This window comes from Anguilla anguilla, chromosome 8 (genome assembly GCF_013347855.1).
Source record: "Anguilla anguilla isolate fAngAng1 chromosome 8, fAngAng1.pri, whole genome shotgun sequence".
Classification (NCBI taxonomy): Eukaryota; Metazoa; Chordata; class Actinopteri; order Anguilliformes; family Anguillidae; genus Anguilla; species Anguilla anguilla.
Window position 1 is genome coordinate 40,850,045 of NC_049208.1, and position 23,250 is coordinate 40,873,294.

Genomic DNA, 23,250 nt, shown 5'->3' on the forward strand with positions numbered 1-23,250 from the left:
ACACACACACGCAAATGCACGCACGCACACACACATACTGCACACACACACACACACATACACACCCACTGCACACACACATACACACAAACGCATGCACATCGCACACACACGCACACACACACACACACAAACACACACATGCGCATGCACCCTCCATATCAGTCTCCCTCACAGTTTAAGGCCCTCTCTATCTACCTCCCTTTGTTTTGGCAGCTCATGCCCTCCGACAAGCAGTGGCACCTAAACCCAGCTGCTCTGGGTCAGAGCAGTGCCACTCCACTGCTGTGAAAAACAGACCCCCCCCCCCCACGCAGCGGCCCCCCTCCTGGGACCGCGGTCTCAGCCAGGCCGTGACTCTCCAGTCCCCGCGATGTCCCTCTGGGTCAGGAGGCAGATGCCAAAACACATTCCGCCTTCGCCATCAAGGGAACAGAGTTGTGCCCTCGATAAACACAACGCATTACAAAACTGAATACTAGGGAAAATATTTCTGTGTATCAAAATTTTCCTCATGTTAATACGAAAATGCAAAAACGCCATTCAATCACAGTCAATATCACATATAGGAAAACACGGTAAAACAGTTTTCTAATTCCCTTTGGGCAAGCTGGCAAGAAACACTGTTCATCTGTCGCTCTTTCTGCTCCCTTTGAGACTGAATCTGATGGCCATGGCTGGGGTCCATTCCACTACAATTCAATCAATTCAGGGCACAAATTGAAATTCAATTCATTATTGACAAATCCCTATAGAACATCGTGGACTTTTTTTTTTTCTCCAATTCATGAATTGAATTTCAATTTTTTATTTATTTTACCTTTACTCAACCAGGCAGGCCAGCCAAGAACTCAATTTTCTCTCGCCGCGAACGAATTGAATGGACCGAATTGAAATGGAATTGACCATGACCATGGTGACAACCTACTTTGCTGGGAAGACTCTGGTCTGTTCTCGGTCTTGGCACGGGGGGGAGACCAGGCAAAATTGCACAGGGCAGTGTTCTAGTGCTCTTCGAGTTGGAAGGGTATAAAAGGAGCCAGAATGGCTTTGGCAGAGGAGACGCTCCAATGGAGGCAGGTAAAACGCCGCGTTTGCCTCCTAACGGCAGACGCTGCCAACTCTTAATGATTAAAACCTCATTATATCTCAGTTAACTCCGCGAGTCTCAGAAAAATTATCCGCGGAAACGCTTGTAAGGCAAACATCGGACAACAGAGAAGTCTGAAGACTTCCGCTGTCATCAAGAGAACATCGCAAACCATTCCAGCCTCGTTTCACTTCATCCGGATGCCAACAAAAACCAAGTTAAACTTGGCCCAATCGGCCAATATCCCTCGCTTTCAAGTTCCTCACACAAACAAGCTCGTCTGCCAATGATGCACACAAAAGCCAATAAACTTTTACCTCTTCTAGGCATAAATAGTGTTCTCGTTCTTAAATAATTCATACAAACAGCTTCCAATGAGATTTTTTACATTCTTAGTAAATGACATGTCACAGACATAATCACAAATGGCACCCTTTTGAAAAGAAAAACAAAAAGGAACATTTCCACCAGTTAGGTTCTATATGTATGACCTTAATAATGAAGAATACACCCTAACTTCCTTTTGAATAATGCAGCAGATAATTTAAATTTAAACAGTGATCTTCAAGCAATATCAGCAAGCAATGTCACTGGTAACAGTCCTTTTCAAGCATTTTAAATTGCTAATCTTAAAAGCAAGTACAGACAGACCACCCACCAGATCTTTAGACAAATGAAATAAGTTAATTAGCTATTAGATTAATGAATGTCTAAATGAATGAGTCAATCAATAAATGAATGAATCAACAAATAAATCAATGAATAAATCAATGAATGAAACCAGATGAACAAATGTATTGAATGAGTGAGCCCATGTCTTGGTATCAAAGCTATAAAGGTATAGTATATAACTCATCCCCAAGAGTGGACACCAGCAGTACCATCGCCTGGTCCCAACCTACTACACGGGCCTGACCCAAGGCCAGTGGCTTTTAACCAGAATACAGAATACAGCTCTGCATTGGTTTCAATCAGTGGTAAAACACCATGTTTTTCAGCACCCTCTCTTTTCAGCAGTTATTGTGACAGGTGAGATGGACTCACTCAGTGGTTTTTTTTAAGGCATGAGGAAATGTTACAGTATCTATATGGTCATGTGATCATAGCACAAACACAGAACATATTACATAGGACACAGTTAAACAGAAATAATCCAGAGTTATCAGACTGCTGATTATCTGGCTTGGAAAGATATTCGGGGGGGGGTCGTATTCGCGTTAAAATAATCATTCGAGTTTCCTTGAGACACGGGACCGCGGATGACCACGCCCAAGCCCCGCCGTAGTCCTGCCGCCCCCGCGAGCTCGAGGCGCGGAATGTTCCGGAAGGCAGGGGATCCCTGCCATCGTAGCACGAGCCTGCTTCCTCAGCCCCCACGCACTGCAGGCGACCGCCACGGGCCTCTGGGGCGACGGCTGATATTTCGTCTCACTTTGCTACAGAGGAACGCTTGTGGTCTAAAGTGCTTTTCTGTGGAAGTGAAATGCCCTTCTCTAAACTGCGGGAAATTAATATGGTAGAACATTTTTAGACAACCTTATTGCCTTCTTGTTTATTTCCCTAGATTATACTCCTGCCGTTTTGCCGTCATGACTTTCGACAGAAAAAAAAAAAGAACTCTAATAATTCCTACCTCTGCTATTTGCACGATTTGCCCAGACATATTGCTGACGGGACAGCAATTCAAAATGCTTATGATTACAAAAACTAATCGCCCACCTTTTTCCCCCAATATTAGCACAAGTAAAATCTATAGAAATTCGAGAATAAATAAATCATGTTTCTGAAAACTGACTGCACTGGAGTACAGAGAACACCCTCTCTCCCCCAACACCCCACGCCCGCCTGGCTCTTATAGAAGAGGTGGGTTAGGGTTGGGGGTTAGGGGTTAGGGTTCGAACATCAACGCATCCCATTTGGCACATGCTTCTTCGCTGCCCCGCCCACACCACACCCTGCCCCGCCTTTTCTCGACAGGGGGCGGGGCATGCGGAGAGAGGGGGCGGGGTTTAGAACATCTGGAAGAGGAAGTCAGGGGCCCACTCCGTGGCGGTCTGGGCCACGGCCAGCGCCGCCGCCCCCAGCGTGGCCGAGATGCCCCACACGGCCACCTTGACCAGCTGGCTGGCGGCCGTGGGCGGGGCTTCCCCCGGGAGGCCGGGCGGGGAGGCGGCGGGCCCGCGGTGGAGCTGGCGTCTCAGGACGGCGTCCGGCCGCTGCTGCAGGGTGGCCAGCTGGAAGTCTTTGAACGAGCTGATAGCGATGCTGTGGAGGGGAGGGGAGACAGGAAGTGAGAAATTAATCAGGAAATGAGCATTAATGATAAACTGCACCCGGGGCCATTCTCTGAAAGGTGTGGAAGCAGGGGAAAGCGTCTACCTGGAAGAGCCATAAGAACAGTTCTTGTACACGATGTAGGCTGAGCCTCTCCAACCACGTTCCATTGCCCATGAATCTGCAGAGCTAACACTTTTTCTAGAGGACTGAAATCCAATCTCAAATTGCAATTAGACAGGATTATATAATAACCGCAGGCTAACGGGTCACTTTCATAGGAACAGCCCTGGGTGCCCTTTAATATAATGACGATGTAAATCGTGTTCTCTCTCCCGCTTCTGCACCAAAGAGACAAAGAAAAACTTTTCCGGAAAAAAACCTAAACGTCCAAAAGTTGAAAACACCGATTTTGACGGGAGCGTTCTGCGGAGAGCAGCGCAGACGTCGTTACGAGTGCGCCACGCGTACAATTGGCATCAAACGCGCGCGCCGCAGCACTCCGCCCGTCTGAAGCGGCTCTGCTCTCACTTGACCTTTAGCACGGGGACCGCTTCTCACGGCCGCTCCGAGGACTGACCGGAGCACAGAACAGGGAGGAGGGGGGCGACGCCGATTTTAATTAAACCGTTTTAGAGTCACAGTTACGGGGGTTGGGGGGGGGGGGTGAAAGAAAACATCGTTAAAAAAAAAAGATAAAATATTCACGCGGCTCATTATTTTCCCCTCCAGAGGAATCCTTAAACATTACAATAAACGAAATGCAAATGGCTTCCCTCTCGGATTACGGGGCCGGCGCTAAGAAACACAGGTTTCCCCGGAAACCGCGCGGCGAGCGCGCAGGGGCTCGGTGTCTCAAAGACCTTCGCCTCTCTTAAAATTAGACTTGATTCTCATTCTCCGGCTCTCATTAGGATCCAGAGCTAATGCCGCAAAGCCGAAAATAGCTGACAGGTAACACCAGAGCAATTAACTTTTTAAACTTTTACTTTAGCAGCTCGAACCCCCGAGAGAAGGGGGCTTTTTCAATAATGAAACTTGTTCCCCGCTAAGAGGCGGCGGACTGGCTTATTTATATTGCGAGTCCTCCTTCCGCAGGCGCCCCGGAGCCCCCGCCGCTCACTCCACATTAACGCGCCGCTTCGCTTCCCGCTGACGTCACGCAGCCATCGAATCAGTTTGTTCAAATTCGTTTGCTTGGCGATGGTTGGGGGGGGGGGGAGGTTTGGGGTTTGGGGTTGGGGGGTGGGGTGAGGATGCTGGCGCTGACGGCATACATTAGCGATTAGGTTTATTTTGGAGAGCGGAGACGTTCCCGCAGCCGCCGCCCAGCGGGCCCGCCTCTCGTGGCGACGGGCCGCGGCAACGCTCGCGTGACTCACGGTCCTGCGGAGCGCTCGTGATCGACAGAAGCTAATTTTAGCAGCGAGCGGTCCCCTTCATTCCTGTCAGGGTGCTGAACCCCCCCAATCTCCCACCAGGGTTTTTAAATCTTGAAACAAAACAGAGCACTTCCAGAAACTGGACTGTGGACTGGAGAAATACGGGACGGGCGGGTAAGTGAGAAGCACAGCGGTAGAGGGAGATAATGGCGGTTATGGTTTCGGTGATTTGTAATGACGCAGGTGCTGATACCTGCGAGAACAGCTTGTTTGCCGTGTTTGCTGCTGCGCCTCGTTGCTTATGTGCACAGGCACTGCAGAGCAACATTTAACGCAGATATAAGTTGTTTTGCCCAGAGGGGGTACCAGCTCCTGCTGCGCTTCCGTGAGGGGGGGGGGGGCTAACTCACAGAAAGGAGACCCCCCCCCTTTCCATTTCGCCCGCTCCTGGGGAAAACTCAAGCAGACGGGACTCTGTGCCGCAACACGCACACCAACCAGCCTCTGCTGAGCAATCTCAGAGCATCCCCTTCCACTCCGCAATCTCAGAGCATCCCCTTCCACTGAACAATCTCAGAGCATCCCCTTCCACTGAGCAATCTCAGAGCATCCCCTTCCACTGAGAAATCTGAGCATCCCCTTCCACTGACCAATCTCAGAGCATCCCCTTCCACTGAACAATCTCAGAGCATCCCCTTCCACTGAGAAATCTGAGCATCCCCTTCCACTGAGCAATCTCAGAGCATCCCCTTCCATTGAGCAATCTCAGAGCATCCCCTTCCACTGAGCAATCTCAGAATGTATCCTTCCACTGAGCACTCTCAGAGCATCCCCTTCCATTGAGCAATCTCAGAGCATCCCCTTCCACTGAGCAATCTCTGAGTATCCCCTTCCACTGACCAATCTCAGAGCATCCCCTTCCACTCAGCAATCTCGGAGCGTCCTCTTCCACTCAGCAATCTCAGAGCGTCCCCTTCCACTCAGCAATCTCAGAGCGTCTCCTTCCACTCAGCAATCTCAGAGCGTCCCCTTCCACTGAGCAATCTCAGAACGTCTCCTTCCACTGAGCACACTCAGAGCATCCCCTTCCACTGAGCAATCTCCGAGCGTCCCCTTCCACTGAGCACACTCAGAGCATCCCCTTCCACTGAGCAATCTCAGAGCGTCCCCTTCCACTGAGAAATCTCAGAGCGTCCCCTTCCACTGAGAAATCTGAGCATCCCCTTCCACTGACCAATCTCAGAGCATCCCCTTCCACTGAACAATCTCAGAGCATCCCCTTCCACTGAGAAATCTGAGCATCCCCTTCCACTGAGCAATCTCAGAGCATCCCCTTCCATTGAGCAATCTCAGAGCATCCCCTTCCACTGAGCAATCTCAGAATGTATCCTTCCACTGAGCACTCTCAGAGCATCCCCTTCCATTGAGCAATCTCAGAGCATCCCCTTCCACTGAGCAATCTCTGAGTATCCCCTTCCACTGACCAATCTCAGAGCATCCCCTTCCACTCAGCAATCTCGGAGCGTCCTCTTCCACTCAGCAATCTCAGAGCGTCCCCTTCCACTCAGCAATCTCAGAGCGTCCCCTTCCACTCAGCAATCTCAGAGCGTCCCCTTCCACTGAGCAATCTCAGAATGTCTCCTTCCACTGAGCACACTCAGAGCATCCCCTTCCACTGAGCAATCTCCGAGCGTCCCCTTCCACTGAGCACACTCAGAGCATCCCCTTCCACTGAGCAATCTCAGAGCGTCCCCTTCCACTGAGAAATCTCAGAGCGTCCCCTTCCACTGAGAAATCTCAGAGCGTCCCCTTCCACTGAGCAATCTCAGAACGTCCCCTTCCACTGAGAAATCTCAGAGCGTCCCCTTCCACTGAGCAATCTCAGAGCGTCCCCCCTTCCACTGAGCAATCTCAGAGCGTCCCCTTCCACTGAGCAATCTCAGAGCATCCCCTTCCACTGAGCAATCTCAGAATGTCTCCTTCCACTGAGCACTCTCAGAGCATCCCCTTCCATTGAGCAATCTCAGAGCATCCCCCTCCACTGAGCAATCTCAGAGCGTCCCCTTCCACTGAGAAATCTCAGACGTCCCCTTCCACTGAGCAATCTCAGAGCATCCCCTTCCTCTGAGCAATCTCAGAGCGTCCCCTTCCACTGAGCAATCTCAGAGCGTCCCCTTCCACTGAGCAATCTCAGAGCATCCCCCCACTGAGCAATCTCAGAGCATCCTCTTCCACTGAGCAATCTCAGAGCATCACCTTCCACAGCACTGGATAATACAGGAACTAAAGCAATGCCAATAAAACCGAAGAACTGTAAGATACAGAAACGCGGACACACTAACATTAGTACACTGCAGCTACGATAAAGTGCAACACACTGCGGCTCCTAATGAAAACGGTGGGAAGTAGAAGGCCGGAATGTCAAACAGGCCCGCGATCCCCCAGCAGTGCTGAGCTCATCGCTGCCGCATCATCATTTGGCAGACGCTTTCTGAAAGCAACAGGGGCTCAACGCTCCAGATTCTTTCATTACTCTGCCACCGCGCTTCTCTCATCCGCTCTCTGAAAAACTGCAGTTTAAAAAAAAAAATAATAAGACAGACAATGATGAATTAATTCCTAAGTCGATCCCAAAAGATTATGCAAAAGCCCATCTTTCTCCTGCTGTTGCTAAATAATTAAGGACTGGCGGAAATACAGCGAGCAGCCCCCCCCCGCCCCACCCCCCCCCCACTCCCCCCAACGCTGACGCTCGCCGCATGCAGCGTCTCTGACAGACAGCCTGTTTCACAGAGCGGCGTCAGAGAGGCGCTAAACACAATCCAACGGGAGACTCTGGGGGAGTGAAAACGCTCTGCTTACAGACCTCCCGCACCCCCTCTCTATGGGGCTATGGGGCCCCTCCGCCCTCCCTGGGGGACCGAGGGGGGTCCCACACTATTTCAGGTCAGGAGGAGAGTTGCACTGGTCCTTTTGGGCCTGATGAGGCTGCAGTTCCTCATTCGGAACATTCCGCTCTCTCGTCCCTGCGTCACCCGTCCCTCCTCGATTACCCAAAAACCCGCAGGGGACAGGCCGCCTGGTGGGACAGCGGTTGGCCCTGGCCCAGCGATCACAGCAGGAAGAGAGCATGCTGGGATTGTATAAAAAAGAGGAGGGGCCACAAGGGCGTGGTGGGCCCCAGGCTGGCAGTGATGCAAGGCGACTTTCTGCAAGGTCAAGAGCGAGCTCAAACAGCGCTTGTCCTTCAGAGGGTCACCTCTGCTGGCTAATCGGATCCAGAGCCCGCTATTACCCAATCAGATCCAGAGCTCGCTATTACCCAATCAGATCCAGAGCTCGTTATTACCCAGTCAGATCCAGAGCTTCTTGTTACCCAGCCTCTATCTGGCCAAAGAGATGCACAAACATGCACACAGGGACAGAGAGACACAAACAAACACAAGCACAAACACACAGACATGCACAAACACACACACACAAGCACACATTCACACACACACAGGCACAAACACACACAGGCAAACACACAACCACAAACACACACACACACACACACACACACACAGTACACACAGTACTACACAAGCGCTGAAAGGCTAAACCACAGCAGACAGCTGCATTTTGCAGACACTTTTGGGGCAGAAGCACAGCCCCCTCTCTCAGAATTAAGCCCAGCCCGGGGTGACACAATCACCCACCACAGACTTGGCAGCCGCCGCTGCCGCCGCCACAGCCAGCCACGCGGAATCCCGTCACTCCACGAACGCCCCCCCCCCCCCCCCCCTCCAGACGGCCGGTTACAGGTGGAGGCGGCGCCCGCACCTCTGAACCAAACACGCACCGGCCGAAGAGACAAATCGCAAAAATAAAAAATAATCGTTTCTTTAAAAACGGGTCGGGGTAAACGCAGACGTGCGCACCGCAGACGAGCGGAGGAGCGGCGGTCGCCAAAGCGCTCAGCCGCATCGCTAAAATTAACCGCCTACACATACCCCCCCCCCCCCCGTCGCTGGGAACCGGCTGATCGCATGCAACGTTAAAAACGCGGAGACATCAATCAACGGCCTGACAGCCGGTCCCAGGCGGGGGCAGGGCCGTCATTTCTGATCTCACAACTCGCGGTTTTTATGGTAGCGCAGGAGCTGCTCTTCCGCTGCTCATTTAGTGCACTGGCAGCAGTACACGCACCGTAAGAGCGCATGTTTCCCAGCCCAGCGCTAGCACTGAGCGCTAGGCAAACCTAAGGCTGATAAAGGCACAAGCAGATAGCAAATATACCCAGGGCTCTTTAAAAAGGTCTCTTTACAGAGAACGGATTTGGGGAACAAAGACAACAGGAAGAAGGGGGGGTGGGGTGGGACCCTCTCTTGGGCAGAAGCGTTTGTGTTGGGGGGTAGGGGGAGGGGGGGGGTGGGGGGGGGGCATGTATGCTCGTGGCTGCTGTGGGCTCCCAGGTCAGGCAGGACAATGGAGAGCAAGGTTAAAGCGCCGTGCTTGCTCATTTCATCACCTCCAAGAACAATGCGGGCAGCACCACGCCCCCCCCCCCCCCAGTCCCGCACAACCCCCCCGCCCCCCGGTCCCCCCCCCCCCCCCCCGGCCCGTCCCCGCCCCCCCCCTCCCTGGCCCCCGCCGAGGCCCTGCAGCCTCGAGAGGCCACAGATGCTGAGGGGAGGTATAATTTATGCAAAATTAGGCATGCACATAATTGCCAGGGGACGTGTCTCATTTATTGCATAGCTGGCCCCCATAAGGGGCCTCCAAGTCCCTTTTGACACCAAGAGGTGAGGCAAGACAACCGACAGCACCGCTGAGGAAAACATGCGGGCTTTTCACGCTCCTCCAGTCACTCCTCTCACGGTTTTTACAGGGGTAAGCTTCCACGCGACAACAACAAAAAAAAAAAAAACCCTGCGTAAAAAAGACTTTCATTTTTTCCCCCCTCATTTCCCCCCGTTGTTACGGCCGATGTCGTAACAGGCTTCCTCCCTGTGGGAGACGGCATCTGCGGATTCAATCTCCCCGCTGACAGGTAACGTTTAGGAATAAAGGGACTCGCGTTCAGACAGGCGGGACGCGCGGCCGCCGCCGTCACAATGGATCTGGAGCCGCCGGCCGCGGCGCGGTGAGGCGCCCGCCATTCCGCACTCAACAGCCCCACCTGCTGGCCACCGGCGGCACGCCGCTCAGGGAGAGCGAGGAGTGGGCGGTTGACGTACTGTTATTGACAGGGCTTTTCAAAACTTCCCGAGCTCAATAGGAACTAAATTAATTTATGTTCTTTGACTTCCCCTCGCAGGCTTACAGGTAATTGCCTCCGAGATAAACAGAACAACAAAAACTCACACACAGACAGCCAAAATATGAGTTCCTCAACTGTCCGGCTCAATAGTTGCCTTTTGGGTCGATTGAAAAGATTTTACACACCCTGATTTGGTTTCTGAGGCAGGGAAACATGAGAGCATTAGAGCATTCATGCATACAAACAATGCAGCTGCCACTCTGACACGTGCCAGTCAACTGACCAGCATATACTTTACTACAATATGAATACTAGAACATCATGTTGTACATTTACAAGGAGAACTGAGGCAGTGCAAACCCACTGGCCTTTTGAAGGCTTTGAGTTTGCTGAAGTTGCTTGTTGATAGCTCACTGTGAACATTTAGACAAGGTAGTTCTTCGGGGAACAAAATTATTGTATGTAGACAGTAAAAATGATAATTTAGCGAGACACAAGACATTTCCTGACTGTAGCTCAATACATTCTCTTGAAAAATATACGTGTCTTTTCAAAAGAAAAGCAAGTGTTAGCGATCAGGTCAGTCGGATAACGGATGGAGAACGTGAACCCAGAGTCCGTTACCCTTACAAAGCGGACTCACGAACACTCGGCACGTCCAACCAAACACTTTCCCTGGGGTGCACTGGGCTACCAGAACAACCTCCGGCGAGAGAGCGGTGAAGGACTGTGTCTCGGCGGTGGCCCCACCCACCAGTCGCTCGCACGGCGCCCCTGTCCCAGCAGCGCCGCCACCAGCGCTCACACCTCAGCCAGACTGGGCAGCTCAGGGCACCCCTCGGTAAGACAGTAAGGCGCTGTGCTTGTGCTTCACGCAGCACCTGCGTTATAGATTACAGCCACAGACAGGGGAGAAAGCAGAGTCCAGGAACGGGTCGGTGGGGGGAAGGGGGGGGGGGGCTCTGCAACCGTTTACCACTGGGGGGGCCACAGGCTCGGAGTTCCCACCTGGTTCATCTAACGCCCTCCCCTCACCGCTAACATAAAACAAGGAGCTTCAGAACCTCTGCTTTCAGCGCAACATTACATAAAACACTGTGAAGTACCAAGCCCAGTAAATCTTGGCCTTACGCAGGTTTGTTCCAGATCTCGTTCAGTCCGGTCCGCACTCGTCCCACCCCGGCCCAGACTTTCCGTGTAGCTCCCAACTCCTCAGTGACATGGGCAAAGGCCAAGCCTCCCTCTGACCACCGCAGTGGAGACCTTTAACTTAGGTGTGCTCAGCACGTATCATCTATCATACACTATCAGACACCGCAGAAAGGTTCATAGCTGTACAGCACAAAGGTGGGGCCTCTTTCACCAGGAGTGGGGCTGGGCAGGGTGGGGTTGGGCTAGGCTGGGACTGAGAGGGGTGGGGCGGGTCCAGGACAGGACAGGGAGGGGCGGAGCTGACTCACCTCTTGCGCGACTGCAGGGCGGCCCTCTTGGCCAGCAGGGCGGGCGGGTAGCGGAGGAAGAGCTTCTGCGCCCGGACGATCAGGTCCTCGTACGGAAGGTTCTGGGGGATCTGGGACAGGAGGTGGTGCACGCTGGCCATGTCGCACTCGCACGTCTTCACCTCCTCCTCCCTGTGCAGGACGATCTGAAGGGGGGGGCGGGGACACGCACAGGGGGCGGGGTCAGCTGGGGGCCGCTCCAGCGTCCGCCCGCACGGGGGGCCCCGCTCGCCCCCCCGGGGGGGAAAGGGTTAAGGCCCCCCCCCCCCCCCCCGCTATCAGCCCAGCTAACAGGCGGACTGAACTACATTTCCTGCCTGCTTAGTTATCCCGACTTCAAACGGCACCGCGCCCCTTTTGGTTTCCACCCCGTATCGAGCAGGGGGATAGGCTTATGGAGAGAGAAGAAAGGAGCCATTTAAACTAATCTCGCACAAACAGCCCAAGTCTTCCAGAACAATCCTCCAGTGAGTTCATTAGAGTTGTTTAATTAACTGGTCTACAACAAAGTGCCCTCGATTCCCACATGATGCGCACGAGAAAAAAAAAAAGAAAAAAAACGGGGAGGGGGGAAAAATAAATAACATTTTTTTTTGGAAGGTGTATGAGGCAGAAAATGAGAGGAAATGCAATAAATAAATAAATAAATACATTTGTTAAAAAGTAAAGCAGTGAGGGAGGAGCCTGCAGTGGAATCCATCCCCACGGTGTGAAAGCCGTCCCCGAAGCCCAACGGTAAAGAACAGGAAATGACAGTATGGAAAACGGCGTATTAACGGAGAGCGGCGGCGACATTGAGGAGTCCTAGCACGCGCGCTTTAACTAATGTGCACCGCGCCCCGCGCGCAATGCCAAACTGCACAGCGTGGTTCACCGGATTATGAATGCAAGGTCATAATTACCATCATTAATTGAGAGTAGACTAATTAAGTTGCTATGGAAAAGCAATATGAGAAAAAAAAAAAAACGACAAAATAAAACAGCAAACAAGATTTCAGGTCAACTGTGGAAGATTTTTTAAGTCACACTTGGTAAGATCTAACAGGGTAAAAACGAACAGTACGGGAGGTAATTTCACTATTCGATAGACTCAACCACACGCCAACAGGGTCTATGAAGCTTGCGCAAACGGCTGTGGCTAAGCGCGCGCGTGGCCCGGAGAGTAAAAGGGGTGGGCCACGGGACCAGCCCTACTCCCGCATGCACCTCAGACGCCGCGGAAGGCGCCGGAATACAAAGAGGCCCGCGGTGAGAAAATTGATTCTTACCACTGCGGCGAAGTAGATGGCCATGAGAGGGTGGGAGGCCAGGAAGAAGTCGTAGAGCCGGAGAACGTGCCGGAACTCGGAGAGGACGTGACCGTACCACGTAATCAGCCAGCTCAGCGCGAAAATGGTTCCCACCTCCGCCCTGCAGAACCAAAACGGCGTCAGAAGGGGCGCGTGCCCCCCCCCCCCCCCCAACACCCCCCCTCAGAGGTGGGACTTTAAGCGGTCCCACCTACAACCTTTTGACACACTGATACACAAGATGCTCCAGCAGATAAAGAAAGTGGAATCTCAGGTTGTTATTGCCCAGCCAATGGAACAGAGGGGCTCAAATGATCCTCCCTCAGCTGGCGTTCACGCAGAGCACGCGCGTTAGCGGAGACCGGGATTGATATTCACGTCATGACTCACGGGAGCTCGCAGCAAAGATCCTGAACTGAAGCGCATGTCAGCCGCACGCGATGCTCACCACACCTTTTTCCTCATGCAATTAGGCAACAACTCAAAAGTGTTAATGCAGGGCTCCCCAACACTCTTCCTGGAGATCTACAGTCCTCCGGTATGCTTTCCCTTCAACCCTAGCAAGTACACCACATTCAACAAGTCAAGTTAAGTTTATTTGTATAGCACATATTCATACAACTGAATGCAATCCAAAGCGCTTTACAGAATAGTGAAAAAAAAGAAAGATTGATTTGACAGTACATTAAAAATACATAAAATAAATGTAAAAAGTAGTAAAAAGTAAATAAATATTCAAATAGCTGGGAGCTCTTCTCAGGCTGTAGACATATATATATGAAAAAAGAACAGCAAAAGTGCAATTTAAGAAAAGTGCAACTTAAGAACTTAAAAAAAAAAGAAAACAGCTGGAGATCTCACTGAGCTGCTAATTAGTGGAATCAGGTGTGCCAAATTAGGGTTGAAACGAAAACCTGCGGTGGATCTCCAGGAACGGGACGGGGCAGCCCTGGGCTAACGAAAAACCGACGGCCCAGGCGCTCAGGGTCATGAGAGACGCCAGAGAGCCCCGTTCTCAGAGCACAGCCAAGCCTTTCTTTTTTTTTCTTTTTTTTCTCTCTCTACGGATGGGGGAAGGTCCGCGCGGCCCTGGCCGCCAGGGAGAGGTGCGGCGGCGCAGTCCTTGACTCGTCTCGCGAAAAAGTGCTGACGAGGGCGAGCGGGCGCGTCAGATCCGCCGGGGATCGGAACCAAGATAAACCGGCGCTCGGCCGCTAATGACCGCGAGCGGCGGCGGCGGCTCCGCGGCGATAAAGGCCCCCGGTTGCCGGGATGAGTCATCTCTCCTCTCGCAGCTTCATTACCGCTCCAAGGACAAAGTTCTGCCCGAGCCGATACTTTTTTACCCGGGCCCGCGCTGCCACCGCGGCATCCTGGACGAGGGCCAGCTGGGTGTCAGCGGCAACACGGAGCTCCGGCAACTTTGCAGCACAACAGAGGGAGCCAATCAGCAGCCACTTCGGCAGGACTCTAAAAAAGTCTGAGTGAGCGCTCGGATCAGTGAGTCGTTCAGAAGTAAACTTCTTCGTACAATACACGCTAAATAAAAACTTTCATATGCAGTGAGCTCCGTAGTGTTGGAGACAAAGCCTTTTTTTTTCTCGATTTGGCTCAGTAGTTCACAATTTCAGATTTGATATCAAACGATGCACATGCGGTTGAAGTACAGATTAAAGTGCGGTTAAAGGAACCGAACACACCTGACTACTCTGAAACACCTGAGAAGCCATTTTTCCCAAACATTATCGTGCCCTGAAATGGGGGGGCTATGATTTTTAAAAAGTTATGTTAATTTCTACAGGGTGAAACAATAATGTATAAAAATACCCTTAAATAAAAGCTGAGAATGTGCCTTTTTTCCCACGTGTGAATTGTTTGATTATAAAACCTAAAACCGTGGAGAACAGAGCCAACTCAAGAAAAATATGTCTTTGTCCCAAACATTATGGAGCTCACTGTATATATATATATATATATATATATATATATATATATATATATATATTCATACAATTGTACTATCATCAAGGCTACTTTTTATGCTTTGGTTTAACAAACATGCAGTTTCATGTACTAAGTAAGTAGCTAATCTAGCTGTACAGTAATTGCCAATGCCACAATTAAATGCCACGAGCTTCACTGACAATCTTCAATAACAAGTTCAAGCGCAATAACAAGTATTTTAAATTACCTAATGAGAACACTAAAATGCAGCTAGAATAGCCTAATTAAATTAGTGTTGATGACAGTATTCATACAACTAGCTTCTGCTGCTAAGCTGCCTGATTCTCATTGGTATGAGCAAGGTCATTAAAGCAATTTCATCTGCTATTAAAAATGCAATCATTTTAAAGTGAAGCTCACTGAAGCCACAGATAAATTTGAGCAACGTCCACGGTATCTTATTAATCGTGAACACAAGCATAACATCTGAGGTGGCAAATACCAGAAAAATGCTTTGTTAAATTTCAACTGTGCAGGAAATAAAAAAATAAAATAAAAAAGTAGCCTTGTTCCCTGTACTTCTTTGTTGCAGATAATGGATAGCCAGTAAGATTTAATGTACAGTAATGGCTGGAGCCTGCAGTGAGCAGCTTATTTCGAGTGAAAGACCTACCACCGGCACCAAAAAACGAGCTCATGCTACTTTGACTGGAATGGAGATAGCACAATAGGAACTTGGGGAATGAGGGGAGATTACGATTTGTACAGCATGCGCAGTTGTGACGCGCATCTTGGAAGGGTTTCACTTAGACAATCTTGCCAATTCAGCCAGCGACAGACAAAAGTGCAAATCGATTTCTCCACGCGGCAGCCCAACTGTATGCACGAGGTACTCATCTCCCCCGTTTATCATTTATCTCTGCATGGGCGCAGCTCCCGCAGCCTGCGCATCTCAGGGATGACAGACACGCGCTGCCGGGTCGTCTGATTGATTGCACAACACGCTGCTTCATAAGAAGGGCTATGGGTAAAACTATCTGAGAGCACACCAATGTTTAGCATCAGCGGTATAACTTCACTTCTACACTGGTGCTACTGTATGAGATATGCGTTTCATTTACGTTACCTTTTTTCAAACTTATCACAACTTGTCTGAAGCCGTTACTAAATAGTGTTGTCAGGCCAAATCCAGTACCAGAACTGTAGCCAAATATAATTCATAACTTTGAGGTGGCAGTGTAACAATGGTTACCCTAACTGTGAGGTGTACGTTTGAATGCCAGGTAGGGGGGTACTATCACTGTACCCTTGAGCAAGGTACTTAACCTTCATTGCATGAGTAAATATTCAAGAAAAAAATATTCTATACCTAAGAAAGCTGTGCATGTCACTCTGGATAACAGTGTTCACAGAAAGCAAATGTAAATCATGTGGACACTGCGAGACGCATGACATTTATCACTTGTTTTTTTCATGTATCACTTTTCTTTTTTTTTGGTTGTTTTTTTTGGAGGGGGGGTGCAAGGGTGTGTAAATACAAGCTAACAATACAAGGTCTTGACTTCTACATGCAGCCACATTCTGCTCCACATTTTCCCCTCCACACTAACAGTGAACAGACAACTCAGGCACCTAACCTAAAACAAGGTAAAGCAGAAACACGAAAATTTGGTAAACGAGGGTAGGGGGGGTTCACATTTACTTAGGCTCCTGGCAGTATGACCAGACAGCAGCTCGTACACTTGCGCCCGGCTCCTGGGATGCACGCGTTCATTATTTATTAAGAAGCTCTTATTCTCTAAATTTTAAATGCACCGCTATTAAAAATAGCTTTCTTTTATGTCTAGCGCCCTATAAGCTGCACGCGAGACCACAGGTCTATGCGGTTTTTAAAAAGAAAAGAAAAAAAGAACAAAAAAAGTGTAAATTATCCATGGGAAATTTCATGCGTGTGTCGAGTTTGTCACGCGCAGCACGCCAGGTAAGTGCACCGTCGCCGGACACCGCCAATAAGATGAAAAAGGAGTGAAAAAAAAGTCATGTAACACTTAAGTTTCCCATCCGAAACACTGATCGTCTTAAGTGTTGTTTCTTTCCAGTTGGGGGTGGGGGAGGACGCATACGGTTTTCCTGCAAAGCTGAGTCAAGCTATGCGAGGCAACTCGCTGGCTTGACTTGTAAACCGGCACAAAATGGACCGGCAATCAAAGAGCCGCGTGACACCGAAAGAAAAAAAGACGAACAGACCTGCAGAGTTTTCCACTCTCCACTACTGACAGCTCCCTGGAAATAAGGCCACGGAAAGCACTAGCCTCCCCAATTATATTTTGCAGAGAGCTGTACTTTCTTGTCAGGTAATCAATTATGCACGTATAGCAACAGGAGAAAAATTCCCCAATAAACAAGAAATCTACTGTATTAATTTACAGCGAAACTCTTTTTCAGCCCTCGCTCCCTCCCCCTCCTGCGTGGCATTAGGCTCTGCTGGCGCAGTCGGAGGGAGACGGAATAGAAGCTGGGGAAATCAATAAAATAGATTTTCTCCATATCTCTTACTTTTGATCTATTGCAATTAATATACCGCGACACGCCGGTGCCGCGTGCTCTCTCTCTCTCTCTCTCCGCACGCTACCCGCTGAGGCAAAAACCGGCGCCGCTCCCCCGAGGGAGAAAGCCATTTCTGTTCAGTCACATCTCGTCACGGTAACGCAATACTGAATCAGGCGGAAATAAAGAGTAACAGACGAGAAGGGGGCGCGCTTCTGCGTCAGCAGAAAAGACTCCGAGCCCTCTTTACAAAATAAAACATGCCTCATTGGCACCAATTTCATTTGGCAGTAAGTAAGACTTTGCGTTCTTTAAAGAGTGCCTAGACTTCTCTCTGAAAGAGGGGGTAAAACCAGTAGGTGACCTCGCAATTATTATTTTTGTGAAGGCTACCTCTAATTGGCTGGTACATCTAATTGGAACATTGAAAATGTTATTTTTTCCGGTTAGTCTGTAAGTATCTGAAAATAGCTCCAAGGGAATGCGTTTAGCCAGACATACTGTATCATGCACCCATAAGTAAAAACTCCTCACAGAAAAGATTTATAAATCTAGTGCCCCAACAAACCACATTTCTTTCTTCCCAAATATCCACGCACATTACCTTTTAAAGTTTACTGTAAATATACACAGAAAACCCTGTAAGGGCATCTTTAAACAAAAGGCGACCTGCTGCAAATTTGTAGCACGATGACCGAATTTCAAAAATAGATACAATTCAGACCCTCGGCGGTGATATCCACGCGCTGCTACGCTTTGAGCGTGTCCAAGCTACGCTAAAAATAAAGGCCTACACACGGAGGGGATATGGAGGGCGCTAATGAGCTAAGTGCTGCTGTTTCAGTGCTGTTTGCCGCCAACGCTAATTCCCCCGCTGTTGACATAATGGTACCTCAGCATGAAGCAGTGCAGCTCAGGGTCTACCTCCTCCAGAATGGGCATCAGGTAATTCAGGATGTGTTTGGTGCTGTCCATGGTGGGGTCCATGAAGTCCCTGCACAATAAAACACCGTCAGCATTTTCTTTTGCTTTAATTAAAACCGGATTCAGTTACATCAAAATGAGCAACATGCGTTATTCACTGTGGGGATGAAGGAGAAAAGGGAGCTCAAAATTACAGACCACTCTCTTGTTGTGCGAAAGAGTACAGCAGCAGCCAACAGCCAAAATGTAGTACAACCGGCTCTGTCTAACCTCTCCGAAACATTAAGATATTAATGAAATAAGATAAACCACTTTCAAATGAATGTAAATAGAAGACTCCACTCAACCCCTTCGAAGAAAATAAATGAATAAATAAATAAATCAGTCCTGGCAATAAAAGAATTCTCTCGTGCAATTTAAATTTCATTTGGTTGTCATTCAACTTTTAAAAAAAAAGAACAGCCCCCAGGGAAGCTTTTTCAAGGACGGTGGCTAAACACAGGGCGGCCAGCAGAGGGCGCGCTTCCTCACCGGAGGTGGTGATTGGACAGGGTCTCCACCATGGCAATGGCCATCCGCTCGCCCACCACCAGCAGGAAGGTCACCACGATGTCGTGGTAGCCCTGGTAGTAGTGCAGCTGCGGGTTCCTCCGCAGGACGTCCAGGATGATGTCAGTCAGCTGCTCCTGGAGGACCTCCCTCTGGTCTGTGCGCATCCCTGGGCAAACAGCGCCGATCAGCCACCCCCCATCACGCATGCTGGCATTTGCATTTAGATTGGTGGGCGGGATGAGGGGGGGGGGGGGGGGGGGGGGGGGGGGCACTGCGCTTCTTTTGCTCGCTAATGCTTTCATTTGCTCGTTCATTAACCATGCCGTTTAAACCCCCACCGAACGCAGCCCGTGTCTCTCCGCGCCAAAACGGAGACAGCGACGGGGTTTACCTTTAGGAAAGCGCCGCATCGACCTCCGGACGTCCAGCAGCACCTGGTTGTAATCCTTGTGGCCTTCTCTGGCATCTTTAGCTGAAGGTAAGACAGGATAACCGTATGCAGACGTGCTGAACACTGCTCACTGTTTAAATGACATTCACTGATAATTGCTGTGTCACTTCTTCTGCAGTAAGTTGATATGTGCGAGTGACGGAGGTGCCAAGGCTCAGAATGCTTTCAGTGTCATACAGTGCATCACCAGCATGTGTGAGAACTCTAAAATCTAAATATAGCTGTATGCACAAAGAGAGAGAAAGTATAGCACTGACAACGGGTCATACATAAATACCCATGTGTCATAGCTATTTTCTGCTCTCAATCTCTCAGCCACACAGATGTAAACACATACATATACACATGCCCACACTCACACAAACATATGCACATGCACAAACACATACATACAGTATGTATAAAGATACATGTACAATAAGACACTAATGAAAAAAATTAATGCACAGTGCATGCACGCTCATCAGGCAAGCTCACACATAAACACATGCCCACAAACACAGACACACATGTACAGTACACATACTCACAGGCTCTCACTCAAACTGACCTACACGTATACACATACACAAATGCACGCTGACACGTACGCACATACACAAATGCACGAACACACGTACACACAAACACAACGCACGCTCACACATACACAAACGCACACACACACGTACACACAAACGCACGCACACACGTACCCACAAACGCACGCATACACATGCACACATACACAAATGCACGCACACACAAACGCATGCACACACGTGCACACAAACTCACACACACACGTGCACACAAACACACGCACACACGTGCACACAAACGCACGTGCACACAAACGCACGCACACACGTGCACACAAACGCGCGTTCACACGTGCACACAAACACAAACGCACGCACACACGTGCACACTTCTCTTACAGGGTTTGGCCGGCAGGTCGTACACGTTGACGCTGAGCAGCTTCGGCCACACTTTCCTCCTGATATCATTGGTCAGCAGCCCTCCCTCGCTAATGGCCGCTGTCCGCAGGGTCTCAATGTCCACAGGGTCACTGTTCAGGGCCTGGTGGATCTCAACCAGTTTCTGCTTCTTCCTGGACTCCGGCTCTGTAGGAGGAGAGGAGAGCCATTATGGCCTCTACACATAATGGACACCACAGGCTGAATGTACGTCCTCTTACCTGGCTACAACTACAGTAACCTCCATTCTTGTTCACACCCTTGACAAAGATTAATTAAAAAACTGTAAAATACACTATACAACTATGGATGCATATTTTATGCTCATAAAATACAGAAAATAACGCATTGGCACGAACCACAATTGAACGGTTCACAAATGATCATTTTTCCCCAGGAAAATCAAGAATCACAAATATTCACTCCTCTGTTATCAGTACTTGTGACAGTTCGGACAGACTCTCTGAAACAAGATGGGTCCACGTACAAGCTTCGCTGATAAGTACTGTCTAAGCAGTCCCACAGTATAGCTAATGGGAGCCACTGTGCGCAAGCAACAACAGGAGCTCAACAGTGTAAGTTCTGCCCAGTACACAGCCAGCCTGCGGCAAGATATTATAGCGATAACTGAAAAGCATTTTAGCTGATGAAATTACTTTTCTAAAGGTGGTTTGTTAGCTTTGCATGAAAGGACATGTATTGTTTCTCCAGAATAAACAAAACAGAAGTTTTTTTAGAACACATGCTAAAATGTTACGCGCTGGCAAGAAAAGTTCTTGAGGTTTTATGCCTATAAAGGATGATGTTTCCCAACAACATTTATTTTGCAATCCCTAAGTCTTTACACCAGGATTTGTCCAATGTTCGGACATGGTTCTTGATTGCAGTTCAGATGTAGTTTGGCAAATTCAAGACCTATTTTGATGAATTGTCATTAAAAATGTCTCCCCTCTGGAAATCCTGCGAAAAGGCCATTGTTATTTTGCCATTGTTGAATGGCAGCGTAGGATACCCTGTAACTCTAAAATGGCAGGTTGTTTTGTAGATCTTGAACTGTGCCTCTTGTGACATGCCACGCTTCAGTGTAAACTTGTACATGTTGAAATTACAGAGCTTTGTGATGCTGTGATGCACATCCCCCCCCCTCCCCCCCCCCCCCCCCCCCCCAATCTCCATGTGTATCTTCATTTTAGCGGTTTACCAAATGTAAAAAAATAATAATAATAATAATTTAAAAAATTGTATTTCAATCTCATTCATTTGACTGCTACATTGATTTGAATTGTGTATAGAATAGGAAATCCTCACCCTGGATGCTTGACAATTAGAGAGGGGGCATATGTATAGGACGGAATTTGGAGAAATATATATATATTTTATATATTTTAATTTGGCCTGATCAGTTTTCATCACTGGACAAAAACTGCAAGCATTAGTGCAATCATCCACAACATGCCTTGAATGAATTTACAACACAACTGGAATCATTATCACAAATGCACAATGGAGGTAATTACATTTCAGACACTTATACATAAACAGCAGCTCACCATCTAGCTACTGAGCTAAATATAATCATATGTGCACATACGCAAAGGAAACCAGTCACGTGCCACATGAACAAAACAAATATATTTGAGTGCGATCAGTCACAGGTACAGTATTATCATAGAGAATACATTTTCTTGTTACACTGTCTACATGGGAAACGTTGTTTACTGCTTTTTTTGAGTTTTTTGGACAGACAGCAACTGGGGCATATGTGCTACATTCATATTCAAATATATATATATATATATATAGCCTAATACCTATGCTTTAGAGAATACTGCTTGCCATACAGTCAATCCGGCTCCAAAATATATTTTCGGTTTCAATGTCTTAGGGCATTCTTAGGAATTCTACTGTAGCTAGCCTATATCATACACATAAAGACTGGAAAGAATGAAAGAAAGTCACGTGAATGTTTTCCATAAACTTATGATGTGGCAAGAAAATTAATTCTGGAAATGCAAGTAAATATTGGTGTCCTTTTCTAGATATTGTGTCCTCAATCGTTGTATGCTGTTGGCCTAAAACAAGGGTGCTACGCAATGATTTCTGGCTGGCAGACATTTCACTATATGGTGCGAATGGCATGTTGTATGGTATCGTAACAACTGGGAAACTACCACTGCTATTCATTGTCATTGCTCTTTAAATTCGCTGAGATTTTCATGACGCTTCAGCAGCATTTCTTTAAGAGGAAAAACTGGTTAAGCAATGCTATAGGCTATTTGTTTTTTGAACGCTTCCCACTGAAAAGCCGAGTGCAAAATGCATTGTACACGTAGCAAGGAGATATTGCCAAGTAGCTCAAATGAGGCCAACTGATGCGATGGTTAGCTAGCTATGTATGTTTTCGATGCATCCTCTCTGTGCGTTCCAATCTATGTGAAACGGTATTTCTATCATCAAATAGCCCATAATGTGTGCACATTTAGCTGGCTTACCCCCTTGTCTCTTCACGTTTCCATTTCCAGTCGCTTGAGATCCAGTGTTATGTTGGTGTTTCTTGCCTTTCCTCATTTCCTTTTAAAATACCAGATAACTCGTCTCTACATATTCTCATGTGCCTTAGAATGTCCAGAGGTAATAGTAAGAAGAGTTAAAATGGAAAAGAATATGAACTATTATGAACTGCTATTTACTTAACACGCTAGCTAGATGTCATCTGTCATACAGCTGTTCCTGCTCAATCGAATCTTGTCACTTTAACCTAACTTGACTAAACGCAAGTACGTAGCAATACCAATTCTGTCCAATTGGTGTACGCGGAGTCTTAAAACGCGTGGGTTTTGATTGGTGAAATTCTCAACCACGGAAGTCTTTCTGAAACCCGTTGAATTGTCGTAATTGTAGTATTACAATCATTTTCAATCTTCGAAATGTCAGTATAGGTACATTATTTCCAAAACGACGACTTTTCATAACGCGCGAGAGTATTTTACAACATACAGCTGTATAAATAAAATGACATTTTTTAGTTAGAGACCTGCATGCGTTTAAGCAACGTATACCTGTCAGTATCAGCTTCATCTCATTTTTAAGATTG

The 23,250-nt window shown here is 48.6% G+C and overlaps 1 protein-coding gene across 1 annotated transcript; it reads right to left on the reverse strand.

Annotated features, from left to right (window-relative positions):
- Nucleotides 1-217: 217 nt before the first annotated feature.
- zgc:63863 (uncharacterized protein LOC393372 homolog) lies at nt 218-22,923 on the reverse strand. The gene is made up of 8 exons (XM_035428177.1): nt 22,649-22,923; nt 20,118-20,303; nt 19,138-19,218; nt 18,726-18,912; nt 18,163-18,264; nt 12,759-12,900; nt 11,452-11,636; nt 218-3,355 (listed from the first exon to the last, which is right to left on the reverse strand). Exons 1-8 carry the CDS (start codon nt 22,722-22,724, stop codon nt 3,100-3,102), a joined length of 1,215 nt encoding a protein of 404 aa, XP_035284068.1. The 5' UTR covers nt 22,725-22,923; the 3' UTR covers nt 218-3,099.
- Between the last annotated feature and the right edge of the window lie 327 nt (nt 22,924-23,250).

What these genes read in the sequence shown, in the direction of transcription:
- zgc:63863 (XM_035428177.1), bottom strand. Translation starts at nt 22,724, where the DNA reads ATGAGGAAAGGCAAGAAACACCAACATAACACTGGATCTCAAGCGACT. An exon ending in AAACGTGAAGAGACAAGGGG is followed by an intron (nt 20,304 to 22,648) that starts GTAAGCCAGCTA and finishes CTCCTCCTACAG; the next exon opens with AGCCGGAGTCCAGGAAGAAG. An exon ending in CTGCACTGCTTCATGCTGAG is followed by an intron (nt 12,901 to 18,162) that starts GTACCATTATGT and finishes TTGGTTCTGCAG; the next exon opens with GGCGGAGGTGGGAACCATTT.